Here is a 16982-nt window from a genome sequence, read left to right on the forward strand (position 1 = left end):
TGTAATCAAATTTTGTTATGGACAATGATTTTACTCGTATATACTGTTAGTTTTATAAGAGAGTATTGATGGCAACATAAACAACATTTATAAAGTGGATAAATTTATTTTTATTAGGCTTATAATACAAAAAGTCAATTCGATAAAAACTTAAATAGCTAATAATCACAAATAAAACATTTAATAATTTAACACAGTGAATAATAATTGGACTACAGTTTTAAAATTACTTTCTTCAATTTCACCGTCAACATCATCTCTAAAGAGCTCAGACTTTTTGGATAATTTTACGCCATCAATTTTCAGAATACTTTTCATCGTCAAACCAGGAGAATTGATTTTCCTCCGCGCGTCATTTGCCAGCACGGACATTCTCAAGCTTTGGCGTTGCATAGAAAAGTAACCTTCATCAAACGTTTTGGAACCTTTTATCTAGATCTTCCACCTGAAATCTGTATAACTCGATCAATCGGCAGAGCTGTGGAAATTTTTTCTTATCCTTTCCTATACGCGTCCCGTTCATTTCAAATTTATAAATAAACAATTTCTTACATTAATTATAACAAATGTTACCTTCTATTCGGTAAAACTCGTGATGCAGCAGCAGCTCTGGGTGATTTTCTGACATGATATTCCTTCCTGGTCCTCTCCTTACTACTGGTGACGAATGGACTAAAATAGATGGAATCCCGGGGACCTAGACGAAAAATTTAAAACAGCGGAACAACAAATTGCATAACAAACTACAGTTGTCCTTACCTGGAACGTAGAACTCCTCATCCGAATTGTCACTTTCCTCACACCTTTCTATCTTGCATCCCCGTTGAAAATCAAGAGTATTACAATTGGGATAAGGAGGTTTACTATTTACCCTTAAAAGGAAGGATAAACTAAACCTCGAATCGATCAGAAGATTTCTTCAAAGCAATTGGATAGGTTTTATATGGGATGGTGGTTTAAACTGATGATTGGTCGGAGCAAATTTAGATTTTAAAGGTAAAGCGTAGTAAATTTAGATATTTCAATGTTATTAATTATTAATAAACAAGACTAACACTTTAACTACTATTATATAATTGATAAACTGTAATACTGTTCTCTAGATTTAACCAACTACTTATAATAATCAATCTAGCTGTATCTAGCTATGCCAAATATTTCATTCATTTTTTATTATAAAAGATATTCATTTACGCCTGAAAATTATAAAACACGTTAATATTTATACATCAATTGAAATTTTACTATTAATATTTAATAATAGAAAAACCATAAAAATATCACATTTATTACAAAGTTTGAATACACTGATGTTTTAAATTATAATGTTCGGTGCGCAACCCTGAAAATTTATAATTGGCGATTGATATTGAGTGATTTTAGCCCGTCCCCGCCTCAAGTTCTTCCACGCATCATAGAAATCTACCATAGAAAACCTACAACGTTGTTAAAAAGGGCGTCAAGACTAAATAATTTGATTTTGAAACATCAGAGATTCCGACAGAAGTGTCGTATATAAATATATAATTATAAATTATTGTAATTATTTTTGCTTTTCTCCATATACTTTTCTTTTTATACAAATTTTTCGGCTTCGATGCAAAACAAATTTTCTTTCCTTGTACTTTGTAATATAATTTTAAGAATCCAGTCTGGTACAATGTTGCCAGTTTTAACAAAAACTTAATCTTTGGTTGTACGTCGAACTTTTAAATACACCAAAAATATTGGCAGAGTAACAATAAATTAGTTTGGCTTATTTCAATTAATTAAGAGGAAATTTATATTTTAAACAAATATGTTTTAAATTTGATCTGTACTTAATATTTATTAAATAATCATATTGGATACGTGTCAACAACATATTGTTCATATGACTATATTCTACAGACGTAACTATAACTACAAAAATATGATAAAGTTTTTAATTATCATAAACAAAATTTAATTAGCCATTTGTCAAACGTAAAACGGAATCAATATATTCAAATTTGGCGCCGTGGTAATCAGTGCGCTTGTGTATCTTTTAACGGCGTTCTGTGATGGTTGATTTGCCGATTGATGTTGTACAATCCATTATGGGTAATTTCCCAAGTTTATTTTTATGTTACATTTAAATTTCAGTGGATTTTCTCCCGCTATTTGTGTTTTCACATAAGAAATCACAACAAGTGTATCTAAGCAAATGGTGTGATAAAATTCCACTCCATAGAAATCTATCGAACGTTGTTGTTTGTACACAAATAAAATAAATAATTCTTTAAATAAATTGCTAGATATACTGCTGCATACTAGACACATAGTCTTTGATTACCTTAAAATATCATATACATTTTGTATTTTAGACTTCAACAGTCAAGAAGCTGGTGAAGTGTATAAATATTACACAATCATAAGTAACAATGAAAATATATGTTACAAAGACACTGCTGATAGTGAACAACAAATTGTATTATTAACATTAAAAGATGAACATGAAGCTACAAATGGGGGCATCGGAGGTGAGGATCAAATGGAAGCTATAGATACTGTCAAATGCAATCAAAATGTTAAAATTATTAAATTAGATGAATGCAAAATTCTCTTGACCACTGATGAAGATGAAAATTTTGAAACTATTGAACCTCACTTAATTACAACAACTGATGTAGAAATCAATGAAAATACTGACATTAAAACAGGTAAACTTATAATTTTTCACAGATAATATTTATATAATGATGAATATTTTTAGACAACAGTTATGAAATTATTGAATTGGTTGATGGAATGGTTGAAGATACAGAAGGAATGAATGTATATTATTGTAATGTTGAATCTCCACAGGAAATGAAAAAGGAAAAGAAATATATTTGCACATATGAAGACTGTGACAAGGCATATTCAAATCCGACACATTTTAATGTAAGTAAAACTACAATATATTTTATTTTTAATCATTAAAGAAAAACTTGTTTACTTATTTAAAATTTAAATCTGATTTTATTGTGCATATATTTCTACATAAAATTAAATGAAAATAAAACATACAATTTTATTTATTTTATTATCAAAAATTTACTTTTTCATTATAGGTACATATCAGAAGTCATTCTAGGCCATTTAAGTGTCCAGCAGAAGACTGCAATAAGTCCTTTGCAACCAACTACTCACTGAAATCACACTTTAGAACCCACACTGGAGAAAAACCATATAACTGCCCCATGTGTTCTAAACAGTTCAAAACAACTGGAGATTTGCAAAAGCATGTTAGGATACACACTGGTATTGTATTATTTATTACAACAATTTTGTTAGTAATGGTAATTGCCCAAACTAAAGGTTAAGAAACACTTTGTTTGATGGAAAGCAAAGAAACTATTAGTACCATAGTAGAGACATTTGACAAAAGCTTATACTTATTATTTTATAGGTGAGCGGCCATTCATGTGTCCTATAGCTGGTTGTGGAAAATCTTTTACAACATCAAACATTCGTAAAGTCCACATAAGGTCACATACAGGTGAAAGACCTTATGTATGTACAGAACCCCATTGCAAAAAAGCATTTTCTTCAGCTACAAACTATAAAAATCATCTCCGAATACACTCTGGAGAGAAACCATATGTTTGTAGTATAGAGGTAAGTGTTGTATTTATTCATGAATTAAATCTCTCACAATTATTTTCACAGGGATGTAACAAAAGATTTACAGAGTATTCAAGTTTGTATAAACATAATATGGCTCATCAAACTCAGAGACCATTTGAGTGCAATTTTGAAGGGTGTATGCAAAAATTCAAGCAAGAATCTGCTTTAAATTTGCATAAGAGAGTGAAGCATAAAGTTATTGTTGGGAGAGATGGAACTGAAATTGTTGTTGATTTAGTTTAATTTATTTATTTTATACATATTTTTTACATATTTAATTCAATATATATTAAAACATAAAACATTGTGTTTATGTATCATTAAATGTTGGAAGAAAATTCTTCTTTTTTATAATGCGCAGAAGATTTAATTTAATAGCATTTAGTCTGCTGAATTGACAATATTGAATTTTTATATACTTAAAGAATTCATTTATTATCTCGTACTTTAAATAGGGTAAAAAAAAAAACAATAATTTAAAAATATACATTTATAATTTGATAAAATACTATAATTTTAAAAAAATATCGTTATCCATCAATCAATTTATTGTGTAGATCCGCCAGCGACTGAAAAAGAAAATGAACTATTAATAATCATGTTGACATAATATAAAATTAAATGCACATGCTACAATAAAAGCCAGCCCTTAAAAATTGTAGTATTAATCTATTTAAATAATAGTAAGAACAAAAATTAAATGTAGTTTTTCAACTAGTAATAATGCGTTTACTTCTTAATACTATTTGAATGACGTAATATTCGTACCATATTCTCAATGAATAATCCTAGTATGTTGAATAGATTTATCATCTTCAATCAGCTTGTGATGAACATTGCTTAGAGCCTGTGTTAGAAATAAAAATGATGTTAATTACAAACAAAACACAAAACACAAAAAATTAAGCAATACCTCCGATTATCGGCTTTCTTTGCCAATTCATTTTGCACATTCTAAAAACAACATGCAGTATATTTACCCAATTGAGAAAAAAGGTTAGAACTTGCCTTAAAATATTTAACAGTCTTGACTTTTAATTCCAAAGTTGCATCCTCGTCACAAATCATCAGTGTATGCGGATGTTGTTGGAAAGCAGAAACGGTCCACATATGATTAACACCTTCTTCTATAGCCTTATATAAAGCAAACGCCTTATGGGTACCAGTAATTAAAATCATTACCTAGGGAGAAACTTATTTAAAACTTGCGTTTAATTTAAAACAACTGATAGAATTTCTGTTAAATGTAATAGTAAATGATATCTGAAATTCATGTCTATTTTACAATGAAGTATAATATTTCACAACTTATCCAACAAATTTTGACCACATTTTCACAGTTAAATTTAAGAAGTCAATTTAAACATAAACAACATAACAAATAATAAAATATAATCTTTGAAACCTGAATTGAAAACAATAAATTATTATAATTATAAATAATTATTTAAAAAAGAAGTATCATCAGTACGTATCACTTTAAAATAATGAAGAATTGTTTGATAGGATCAGAAGGGCATAACAATAATTTGCGATAGCAGGAAGAAGGAACATATGAACGAAGACGCCAAAATTGGATTTGACGGGTCCAAGCTTGCATTCAAATCAATGAGAACAATTTCAAACAGCTTTTTTTGTTAAATCATCTTTTATGTATTTGGTTAAAATTCATCGGATAAGTTGTGGGATATCCTGTACATGTTGTAATCACAATTATGTTAGGTGTCTTAATATACCTAACTCTTTTTAAACGAATTGTTTTAACACGATTTTAATATTCTATTTTTTTCTTGAATCTCATATTATTATATTATTTTCCTTTTTTAAAATATAATATATTTAATGAATTGAAATGTGTAAGCATGAAATAAATTCTTAAGTGAAGTCTAACAAGAATTTTTTAATATTGTTTACACCTAATTCTCCTTTTACACGAATTTTTTGGGAACGTATCTATCGTGTAAGAGAATTAGGTCTAATCTAAATCAAACCAAAAATATCACTCTCAGCGAAATAAGTAATTAATTATTTTTTATATAGAACGCGATTAAATACAAGTTTCTATTCAATCTTAGCGTTGCAAATATCCTGTACATATAGACAATTTATTATTTTTATTTTCTTCTTTCTAGTTTCTAGACAAGATTGAATGTTTAAACTCTGAAAATCTCTAACACAAAAATATATTTTAGGTATTTCTTCACTATTGCCGTAAACATATCAAAAAAATGGTCTGGAGACTGATACTGAAATCTGTAAGTAGTAGAATTATTTAATTTAAAAAATCAAGTGGTAACATAATCTTAACTTGTAAATATGTACACTTTTAATCTAATCGCCGTATACCTACAAATATATTATAACAATAACATGTGGTTCCATTATCATCGCAAACATGTGTTCTCAATATTAGTTAATTGATATCTGTTATTAAATTTTATTTTTATTTTAATGTATTGTAACTACCAAAACATAATTACAATTAGTTATACTGTCTGTTCGTTGTAAAACTACTTACTTCTTTAGCATCCATAACAGTTCCAACTCCAACTGTTAAGGCTTGTTTTGGCACCTTGCTGATATCATTGTCGAAAAATCTAGCGTTAGCCTCCAAAGTATCTTGAGCTAACGTCTTCACCCTCGTCCTCGACACCAACGACGATCCTGGTTCGTTAAATGCAATATGTCCATCAGGTCCGATACCTTCAAAAAAGTACATACAGTCTAAATAAATGAGTAACTATTGGAAGCTTACCGCCAATGAAAAGTTCAATTCCACCCGCTTCAGCGATCTTCTTTTCGTAATTTGTGCACTCAGCTGCCAGATCTTCGGCGTTTCCATCAAGGATGTGCACGTTCTTGGGATCGATGTCTACGTGTTTAAACAAATTGTGCCACATGAAATAGTGATAGCTCTCTTTATGTTCCCTGGGTAAACCGACGTATTCGTCCATGTTAAAAGTTTTTACGTACTTAAAACTGACTTTGCCCTCTTTGTAAAATTCGATAAGTTTCTTGTACATTCCCAATGGGGTACTGCCTTAAATTAGATTTATACTATATATAAAACAAATTTTATTTAACACAATTTACAGTTATATTTCAATAAAAAATTTTTTTGCTGAGACAAATAAATATTAATTGTATATAATGCATACATAAGCTTTGAGATTGGACCATTTATGTTAAATTTAAATGTAACAGTGGTAAAACAACGAGAAATAGCGTCGTGGGACTAAATCGATTTAAAAATAAAACTAAATAATTGCAAATACATATAATTGATTTAACTAAGAATCTATAAATATGTTGTGTGTGAATGTGTTTGATATATTATAGTAATTACTTTCTACATTCGTCATTTTATAAATACATAAATGCATAAAGAATTATTACAATATTTCTAGCAACATTTATTTTAAAAATGTATTATATTTATTTCATTTAATGTTTGTTGAAATAATTTTCTTCTTATATTATTTCTGTTGATATAATTTGTTATTTCTGTTGTTTTATTAGTTTCAATAACATTCTCTCTAGTTTAAATAAGTTTAAAAGTTAAATCCCTAAAATGTAATTATTTTTTTGGAATGAATGCAAAAATTAAGTGATTTTTTGTTTGATGTTGAAATAATTTTAATAATATTAATTAATATTTGAAATACATAAATCACACAATTAAAAAATATATATAATTTAAAGTATCTGTATCTAATTATCTTTGGTTTCTAGTACATTTTTTTAGGTTAATATTTCGTACTAGTGTATAAATATATAATTGTTTGTCCAAAATAAAGTGAATTGGTGAATACTTCGTAAAACATTCGATTTTTTATTGATTATTCATTAATTAATTCCTTACCCGTGGGCAGGCCCAATACAAAGTAGTTGTCCGGTCCAGCATTGAATTCATTAATTCGTTTAGTCACATATTTCGCTGCCCATTCTGCAACATCCTTCGAATCATCTAAGATCACTAGACGCATTTTGTGTTAACTACACAAAACCAGAACGCAAACTGAACAAAGTGATAAAAAAAAACAATTCCCGATGAATATCGGTTGATGTGCGAGGTTTATTGACCCTGTTTACAAGCTAGCTTGTGGCACTGATAAAGTGCATATGATTCCGTATCGCGCCGACTGACTGGTTCATGTTAGATTTGCCTCAATCGCCATTACCGTCCATGATACGATCTAGGTAAAGGGCAAACCGGTTAAAATTTTTTCGACTATGCAACCCCGTTATCAAAGTTTGACCTACAATTTAGTTCAACATAAGCTCATTGTTCAAAAAATCTACTGCCTTATATATTTAGATTATTTCTAGATAAAAACATATTAATATAATTTGGATTCAAGGGATTACTTTAGTGTGACAAGTGACTTTAATTTCCATAACAACATCTGGTTGCCTTTAGTTTTATCTAACAATATATCTACATATTTGGGTGTTTAAGGTTATTAAATTAACACGTAAATACAATGCACAACTTGAACACTGTTTATTTTATAAAAATGATTTATATGGATCAAATTTGTTAAGAAATATGCTCTAAGATTTTATATTTTTTGTACAAAAACGTTGTCCGAAGGATATTTCTTCAATTCGAATACTCACCGTCAGAAAACCCCTCTCCGGGTATTGATCCCGAAGGTCATAACCCAATGATGCAAAGCATACGCGGGTGAGCTGAACCAGAAGACGTTAGGCTGGCGTAGATGCCAGCCCCTGTCAACTGAGTTCGGAAAAAGCAAGACCAATCTGAGGAAGATACAAGATCTTCCTGGAGAAGGATTGGTCTTGCTGGGTACTGATCCCCAGGACCACGACGGATGGATAGATTCACCTATCCTGGGGAATAACAAAATTATTTTTTTTATCGAGAGAGGAAACTCAGAAGACAGAAAACCCCTCTCCGGGTACCGATCCAAAAGATCACAACCCAGATGGAAAACATAAATGCGAGGTATATGCGGGTGAGCTGAATCAGAAGACTAAAGCTGACGTAGTAGCCAGCCCATTGTTAATTGGTTCGGGAGGAGCAAGATCAATCTGAGGAAGATGCGAGATCTTCCAGGGGAAGGATTGGTCTTACTGGGTTGGACCCGTTTGCTTCCCACTACCACTGGATTGTGGAGCGATACTGAGCCCCAGGTCCACGGCAAGGTGGATCCACCCTGAGGGAAATAAAATTATTTTTTTTTTTTTTGAGTCAAAGCGGGGAAAGTTAAAAATCCCTCTCCGGGCACCGATCTAACGATCATAACCATAATGTTACCATGTATGATAAATCATATATGGGAGGAAAAGGACGTATATTTGCATATACGGGGTATGCTGAACCAGAAGACAGAACTGACAAAGATGCCAGCTCCCTGTCAACTGGGTTCGGAAGAACAAGACCAATCTGAGGAAGATCCGATGGATCAGTTCACGGATTGAATGTCAGAAAAGACCATTCTCAGCATAACAAAATTAAGTCAATCACAAGGACGAAAAATTGTTGGGACGGTTATGAATCTTTTCCATTTGCAAAAACTAGTTAAGAATTCAATTCTGGTATTACAAGAAGTAATTTTAATTATCACATGATGTGAGTCATGTAATATTGAGAATACACGATTTAAATTATTTTCTCTCTGGTTTTATACGTAAATTTTACTAGAGCAAGATACTCGAGAATCAAGCAAACTTTACTAAAATATGGTATTTAATTTGATAACTTGTACCCACTATATTTTTAATGAAATTTTTTGCAAAACACATCAACCGTAACGTATGCAATAAGAAGTTCCCACAATAAGAGTGCTTATGATTGAATTGGTAACAATTCCAAAGGATTTTTCGATTTACCAGTTCCTGATTGCTACAATTATGTAATTGTCTATATCTATATAAATATGTATTGATATGTCAAAATGTTTACGAGATTCAAGAAAATAAAAAAAAATGTGATATAAATTTTATTTGAGAAAAAATAAAATAATATAACGTTATAAATAAATAATTTAGTTGAGGAATTATTGACAGTGCTGAAACTAGTCTGGATAGGTTGCATCTCTTTAGGGACGTATTGATAAGATACGACCTTTAGTAACAATTGGAGTGTGACAAAGATAAAACAATAAAACACTCCAACTAATGAAACAATTAATATAAGAGGCCTTCAATTAATATAAACATATCGATAACTACATATTAAATATACTGAAAAGGTCAAATCAACTAAACTGATCATCAGACGCGATCATTATCAAACGCATGTCATATGGCAAATTTATTTAATTATTTTGAAAATAACAGTTAAGTTAAAAATTAACCTACACTGTCGATTTTATGTAGAGCAACTTTAGAAATTTTCAATTGTCTTGATAAAAGTGTACGTTTAAATATCTATATTATTGTCAGTTATGCAGTATATTTGATAAAAACAATACAGCAACATAATTGTTTATTAGTGGGTTTAGTTGCATATTTATTAATATTTGAAAAATATTCATTTAGTACCTAGTAGCATATCCATTATTATTAATAACTTCTAAACACCTTTTCTTCATTGATTTTAGAAGCTTTTCAATATAATCGTACAAACTTCTTCAGTTCATTTATATTTGACAGTCTTTTTACATGTCTTTTCCGATCAATTTCTTCTCAAAGGTTTTTCATTGGATTGAGAACTGGGTTTTGTACTGGCCAAAACATGACACGTACTCCCTGAGAAGCGAACCATTCTTTAACTAACTTAGACATGTGTTTCGGATCGTTGTCGTGCTGGAAAGTTCACCTTAAACTCATGATACCTTTGGCAAATGGAAGCAGAAGATTCTTTAGAATGTCACAAAAAACAAAATGATTCATTATCCCGTCTAATTTAACTAGTGGGCCCATGCCAAACCCAGAAAAACATCTCCAAACCATAACGCTTCCTCCACCATGGTTCACAGTAGGTCTAGTGTACCTGGGATTATAACTTTCATTAAATGGTCCTCCTATAAAATGATATCAGATTTGAATAATTGAAGCCAACTTTCATCGGAAAATAAAATTGTTTCCCTTGCCCAGCTGTCCAGTTCACATGTTCCCTTGCAGAAGTTGTTTCGCTGCTGTATAGTTTGCAGAAATGAAGGACTTCATTGCTGGTTTTCTACCATAGAAACCAGCTCCTTTTAGTCTTCGTTTTATGGTACTCATAAACACACAGAATTCTTTTATTTTGATTGATTTATGAGTGACGCACTGATAAAAGTGTCGCGGACAACAAGGGTTTTTGTTTTCCTGTCCCAAGCTCTGTTAGTCTTTCGTTTTCTACCACATTTCGGAACTCCTTCCAGTATATTCCTTCTGTTAAAATTGGAAATTGTCATCACCATTCCGGAACTTTTCTACAATTTGTTGTTTAATGATTAGTGATTTTGATATATAAAGATATGTTTCCGATAGCTCTTGTGGTAATATTACAGTACTCAAATTATTTTTAATAAAGTTATACTGATGAAAAAGCGTTTGATCCATTCGAATCTTGTTAGAGACAGTAAAAATTAGTGTGAAACTTTTACTGTCTATGTATCACACTATGCGATCAAATGCTTTTGATTTGAATTTTGGAACACGAAAAAAAAACACTATTTATTATGAAAATTTATATGCAACCTTTATTTTTTTGTTATGGGCCAAACCAAAATGAATATGTAGATTATAATAATTATTTTTTATATAATTCAATTTTAATTTCTTTTTTATAATATATAATATAAAATTGGTCCAGAAGTGTACCTTTTTTTCCTATTTTTCTCAGCATTGATCAAATTAATTAAAATTTGATACACTTATTGACTGACACCCTGTATAATAACTTGAAAAAACAAACAAAATATTACAAAACGTTTCACACCATTAATTTATTTTGTACCTTCAACTTAAAGTCTCTGTCACACTACTTTGTGTTATTTGTTATTTTATTTTATGTTTTACCTACTTTAAGTGAAAGAGTGCTTTATTCTGTGTTTTTCTGTTTTAAAATTTGATGTAAGTAAACCAAATTTACTATGTTATATTTATATTATACACCTTTAGATTTCTATATTTATCTAAATTAAATTAGGTGTTTTAATTCCAGGTATATAATATTGATGAAACTATTACTAGATATTGTTTGACATGGCTCCTATAGAGTACATTGATAATAAGTCTTTGTCAAAAGAAATGTTTATAATTATAATGACGTCCATGTTTCATAATGAGGATGATTTATCAGATGTTTATGATTACTTAACGGAATACATGAATAAAAGGAATTCTCCAGAAATTGAACTTGAATCAACTTTGCAAAACCATCACTCAGGAGAAACCCTTAATAGTTCACCCAAGTCTAATATAAATTTTACACAAAATACGGATCAATTGTTTGCAGTTAACGAACCAATTTTACAAAATTATCATGAACCAACACCAAAGAAATTTGAACACGAGTATGTACCTCAGTGTGATCTAATTGACAACAATTGCATTGCACAAAACAATTATGAACAAAATTCAATGAGCGCAATACACAACACGACACCAACAATCAACCTATTCAATTTACCATCAATTCCAATATCCAGTCCTCCACCTCGAGAACGGGAGCCGTCTACACTATTTGACCCAATTATACAAAACCACAATGACACATCTATTACGGAGACTGTTGTCCCAATTAAGGTTAAGGTTAAGAGGAAGAGGCGAAAACCATTACTGGAGTTTCCTTCTAATACTCCTCATGATGACAATTTGTATTGTGCCGAGTGCAACAAACAGTTTTCCAAACCTTCGTACCTAAAACAACATAACAACGCTCATCATAAAGGTCCACGTATTCACAAGTGTTCAAAGTGTGGAAAGAGGTTCCCCACGTTGATGTCTCTGAACAAGCATATATTGAATCATACAAACAAGCCGTACATTTGTGGGGTTTGTAAGAAAACCTACCGACATAAGTTTGATCTGGAGAGACATATGAGTGTTCATGGAACTGGCTACAAGTACAGCTGTAGAGTTTGTGGGAAAAGTTTCCAGAGGAATGATCATCTGCTAATTCACGAGAAGATTCATTTATATAGATAGGGAAAAGACTCGATTTACGAAATGTATTTTAAATAATAATGATTTTTTAATGAAGTTTAGTGTGAAGAAAGGTATTTATTTTTATGATCTTCTATAAATGTTCTGCAAAATACATAAAAATAAATTAAATCAAATAAGTTCATATTGTTATTATTTACAATAATTGATAAATAATAACAATATAAATAGAAATAAAAGTTTTAAAAATGTATAATATAATAAATTATTCAGTTTTTAGTTTACTTGAATACAAGTTTACTATTTGAATAAATTAGAAAATACTTTTACAGGCATACTTAAGGAAATTATTCGTATGGAAAAAAATTGAGAAATCAAGAAAAGAATCATTAACGCACTAGGAAAAAAATAACGATTTTTACTAATTTAATAATTTAGATTCGACTATTTTTCTTCTCTTATATAAACTGTAGTATAACATCAATTTTCAATTTGATTAAATTACTTATTTTGATGCCCTCTACAACCCCTAAATAATTGTCGCACTAACTATGAAACACCTGTAGATATATACCAAAAAAGTAGTTTACATGTCTACTTAATCAATTAATTCAGCATTAATAAATGATTCAAGTAAATGTGAATCAACAGGACGTGGATTATTCTTCAATTGTAAAGTGTTTAAGTTAAGTGGGAGTTAAGAAAGAAAATATTTAAACTGTATCAATGAAATAAAATTAATTAATTTTTACATAAAACTACTATGCAAACTTCGTCTTATTCTTTGTCAATCCAGAAGGAAAGTTAATACCTGAACACGGTTTTTGATTTTTTTTTTAACAATGAAAATAAATAATATTTTTGAGTATCTATCATTATTTTTATTCTATAGTAAAATAGAAAAACCAATAATTTATAGTATACAAGATGATACTAAAGTTATTTTTTAATAAAATCTATTATAAATTACACATATATAGTATATACTTACCTACTCTACCTACTAATCTTTGTTTTCGTTGATATTTTTTTCTTAAAATCAACCTCCATGGAAGTTGTGATATAATGAAACGTAAGTTGAATTAAAATACCCAAAACATCATATTTTTATCACGAGAGGTGTGCATAGACGGTAAGACACTCGCAGTAGTGGCACTATGTAAGGAGGAAAATTGAAGTATTCATTAACGAAGATTGTGTCACCATGGATTCAAATAGGCGTATCTGCTATTAATTTGAATTGTGGAATTTAAATAATGATGATCATAATGATGAGTTGGCATGACATGATGTTTTCCCAAAATTACAAATTTATGTAATCAGTTTAGATTTAGGAGTAAACTCCTTGTTGAGTTTCAAATTATAAGTATTGTTGAAATTATTAGCAGTACTTTCAGCAGGAAGAAGGCCACGAGGGTGATTTTCATTGATGGTTTTAGGACTTTTCAGAGAGTTAGCTTAATAGCTGTGCTGTGTATAGCGCCATTCATTCACGTTAGCCTGACACCTCACATAAGAGGATAGGCCATGTGTACCACTCGAAACTCCAAGCGAAGATATTACATGAACCCTAAACAGCACCATCCGCTTAGACTCCAAACGAAGCTAACCATTTGAGGCTCCAAGTCGAGCTTCGTCCTCAACTACATCGACAGAATAGAGTCAACCCGTGAAATGGTCAGACTTGTCCGACTGATCTCTCCAATCTCCATACTCCGTGTCTTACTCACATAGTTGTAAAATCCTAGAGACAAAAAGCCGAATAGTCAAATTGCCAAACTTTGGTATTGAAAAAAACTTTTGTAGGCATATGTTGTCACTTTAAGAGGGGCGTTTCCCCGTAAGCAGTTTTCCCCGTAAGAAGTATTGAGATTATTTTGAGTTATTTAAATAAATATGTTGTCACTTTAAGAGGGGCGTTTCCACGTAAGCAGTTTTCCCCGTAACAAGTATTGAGATTATTTTGAGTTATTTAAATAAAGTTAAATAAAGTAGGAAAATCTCTACCTACTCATTTCTATAAAAATATTTAAATAAAAGTCCAGCAAGATGCAAAGTAGAGGTGTACAGAAATCTTGCCAAGAAGGGATGAGTACTCATGGAATAGTTAGGTGGGTAATGGGAATATGGAAAAAAGCAAACTCTGGTTAAAACTACAATATAAAAATAATTCTTTAAAATAAATAAAAATTCTGACAAAACATAACGGTATTCTAAGAAAAGAATAAACATTAATTCTAACATTTTAACATTGTAATTCTATAAAAATAAAACAATATTCTAATATCACAAGAAATAATATCACGAATAAATACCTTACATGTGTAAAACTATGTAAATTTATTTATATTCTCAGTGACAAAGGAGTTGCAACACCAAGAAAAGGATGTTCAAATTTAATATTGCTTTGGTAAAAAATAAATGTTATAGCAAGGTTGAAAACAAAATATGAAAGATTTTAGATTTTTTTTTAAATAATTTAGATAATAATGTGTTTGTCTATCGAGGTTATCTAAACAATAAGATGGTCTATTTATTCTTGAGGTATAGTATCACAAGCTACCTGGATTTCATGTGTTAGAACCTCAAGTCCGTCGAGGCTGTGGTAAATTTCCTAGCTTTCTACTTATCATATCCTAAACATCTTTTGTGGGTGAAAGGTGGGAGATCTGGCTAGATATGGAATCTGATTCACATAGGTCTCTTCAAAAAAGTTTAAACTATCACTGGCACAATGGGGAGAGCATTATATTGCTGAAATATTGGATCCCTGTACTACTTTCTGTAGATAACGTTGCACTGTTGCCTCTAATAAAGACTAAAGCATCCCATGCCTTAAGGCCCATTGCTCGTTGTACTGAGATTGACGTGTTTTTTCCCAAAGCCGTTTGACACAACTCATCTTCATCCGTCATGTCCACCCAAGCAGAATCAGGATTCATCAAAGAAGAGGACTGTATGCCATTCCACATTCCAGTGCTGTCGTTCTCTACACAGCTGTAGTCGTTGTCTTCGACGTGCAGTCCAAATGACCTTATACGGCGATAAACCGTTCGGACACTTATAACATGCCCTTGTTCTCCTTACCACTCATCAGCCAAATATCTAGTTGTCAAAGTCTTGAACTACATCTGTGCCCTTTCGACGTCCGGTGCCTCTCTACTCCGGTTTTTGGAAATATCAAACCACGTTTGACAACATCTCAACAGTAATTGGATTTTTCTTAGTGAGATTACCGATCTGTCGAAATAAAAAATCCGCCTCCAGTAGACCAATAATTCCGCCTCTTTCAAATTCACTTAGCTGGCGATCAATTTCACGTACTCGCGTTCTAGGGCTTGTTTTAATTTTAATTTAGGAGAGAGGTTTTCATTTCATTCATTTCATACGACGTTTCAGTTCTTGTTCAAAATTTGCGTAAAATATTCAGTTCTAAATCCACGTTATTTATCTAAAAGCATTTGAATTACTTTTCGAGTCTTAATAATGTCCGTAAGATTGTTTTGAATAATTGAAAAAGAACATCAGTTTCTAAAAGAAATATATTTTTGTTGTTTTCCAAAAAGTTTCGTATACCTACGGCACCCCGAATAGGTGCGTCGTCGTATTCTTTATTATTTATAATGTGATCATAAACTTATTTATAATAATTTATTTTTATTCGTAATTTACTTTTGTTTATAATTTACGACATTTCCTAAAAAACTGATTCCTAATCACTGTCCTTTTCCAAAAAATTACGCAAATTTAAGTTCTTTAAAATTTTCCCGATTTAATAAATTATCTGATTGTAGTATCTGATGTAGTAACATCTAGTAAACTCTTAATAATAGACAGATTTTCTTCAACTTTAAATTTAAAATTTCATTTTCTTTTTCTCGCTCTGTGTCAATCATGGTTGCAATTTGATGAATATGGTTTTTTAAATCACAAAAACCCCTTTTATGCCAAATAACTTCGCTACTGTTTGAAAATAAAAGACACGGTCAGCATAATTATTTATTAATTACAGTACTCCCCGTTAGATAATCAAGTTTAACGTATCAAGATATATTAAATCTGCATTTTTTTCATTCCGTATTAGTTGAAGTTAAATTAAGAACTAGACGATTTAGTTTTTTAACAACATAAACTTTGTCATAGTAACTTAAACGAGAAAACCACATATATGTTATAAAAAATCGAGTACGTCAAAAGCATTTCTTATATTAATATATTCTTTTGCATCATAACTACTTGATGCCATATTATAATAAAAAAGAAAACCTGTATTTTCCAAACCTTTCCCT

General features: G+C 30.5%; 3 protein-coding genes across 5 annotated transcripts; 2 read left to right on the forward strand and 1 right to left on the reverse strand.

Moving 5' to 3' along the window:
• Window positions 1-1942: 1942 nt before the first annotated feature.
• Window positions 1943-3932, forward strand: LOC126266161 (zinc finger protein 143-like). Its single transcript, XM_049969349.1, has 6 exons — window positions 1943-2082; window positions 2346-2681; window positions 2735-2904; window positions 3075-3264; window positions 3413-3621; window positions 3673-3932. Exons 1-6 carry the CDS (start codon window positions 2043-2045, stop codon window positions 3871-3873), a joined length of 1146 nt encoding a protein of 381 aa, XP_049825306.1. The 5' UTR covers window positions 1943-2042; the 3' UTR covers window positions 3874-3932.
• A 177-nt stretch (window positions 3933-4109) lies between these two features.
• On the reverse strand, window positions 4110-8061 carry LOC109606544 (glucosamine-6-phosphate isomerase-like). 3 transcript variants are annotated; one of them, XM_049969351.1, is made up of 7 exons: window positions 7894-8042; window positions 7493-7826; window positions 6386-6670; window positions 6149-6333; window positions 4639-4812; window positions 4399-4477; window positions 4110-4199 (listed from the first exon to the last, which is right to left on the reverse strand). In XM_049969351.1, the coding sequence occupies exons 2-6, from the start codon at window positions 7614-7616 to the stop codon at window positions 4406-4408; spliced, it is 840 nt and encodes a 279-aa protein (XP_049825308.1). In that variant the 5' UTR covers window positions 7617-7826; window positions 7894-8042; the 3' UTR covers window positions 4110-4199; window positions 4399-4405. The 3 variants fall into 3 exon arrangements, with proteins under 3 accessions (XP_049825308.1, XP_049825310.1, XP_049825309.1); XM_049969352.1 differs by adding an exon at window positions 4544-4584 and having other exon boundaries at window positions 4190-4199; window positions 7493-8060; XM_049969353.1 differs by lacking the exon at window positions 4399-4477 and having other exon boundaries at window positions 4134-4199; window positions 7493-8061.
• A 2856-nt stretch (window positions 8062-10917) lies between these two features.
• Window positions 10918-12752, forward strand: LOC109605184 (zinc finger protein 70-like). The gene is made up of 2 exons (XM_020021751.2): window positions 10918-11658; window positions 11750-12752. The coding sequence occupies exon 2, from the start codon at window positions 11791-11793 to the stop codon at window positions 12733-12735; it is 945 nt and encodes a 314-aa protein (XP_019877310.2). The 5' UTR covers window positions 10918-11658; window positions 11750-11790; the 3' UTR covers window positions 12736-12752.
• Window positions 12753-16982: the final 4230 nt, after the last annotated feature.

The sequence above is a fragment of the Aethina tumida genome, chromosome 7, assembly GCF_024364675.1.
Source record: "Aethina tumida isolate Nest 87 chromosome 7, icAetTumi1.1, whole genome shotgun sequence".
Taxonomy (NCBI): domain Eukaryota; kingdom Metazoa; phylum Arthropoda; class Insecta; order Coleoptera; family Nitidulidae; genus Aethina; species Aethina tumida.

What these genes read in the sequence shown, in the direction of transcription:
- LOC126266161 (XM_049969349.1), top strand. Translation starts at nt 2,043, where the DNA reads ATGGTTGATTTGCCGATTGATGTTGTACAATCCATTATGG. An exon ending in TGTTGTACAATCCATTATGG is followed by an intron (nt 2,083 to 2,345) that starts GTAATTTCCCAA and finishes TTTGTATTTTAG; the next exon opens with ACTTCAACAGTCAAGAAGCT. An exon ending in CAAATCCGACACATTTTAAT is followed by an intron (nt 2,905 to 3,074) that starts GTAAGTAAAACT and finishes TTTTCATTATAG; the next exon opens with GTACATATCAGAAGTCATTC.
- LOC109606544 (XM_049969351.1), bottom strand. Translation starts at nt 7,616, where the DNA reads ATGCGTCTAGTGATCTTAGATGATTCGAAGGATGTTGCAGAATGGGCA. An exon ending in AATTGAACTTTTCATTGGCG is followed by an intron (nt 6,334 to 6,385) that starts GTAAGCTTCCAA and finishes ACTTTTTTGAAG; the next exon opens with GTATCGGACCTGATGGACAT. An exon ending in AGACTGTTAAATATTTTAAG is followed by an intron (nt 4,478 to 4,638) that starts GCAAGTTCTAAC and finishes TTTCTAACACAG; the next exon opens with GCTCTAAGCAATGTTCATCA.
- LOC109605184 (XM_020021751.2), top strand. Translation starts at nt 11,791, where the DNA reads ATGGCTCCTATAGAGTACATTGATAATAAGTCTTTGTCAAAAGAAATG.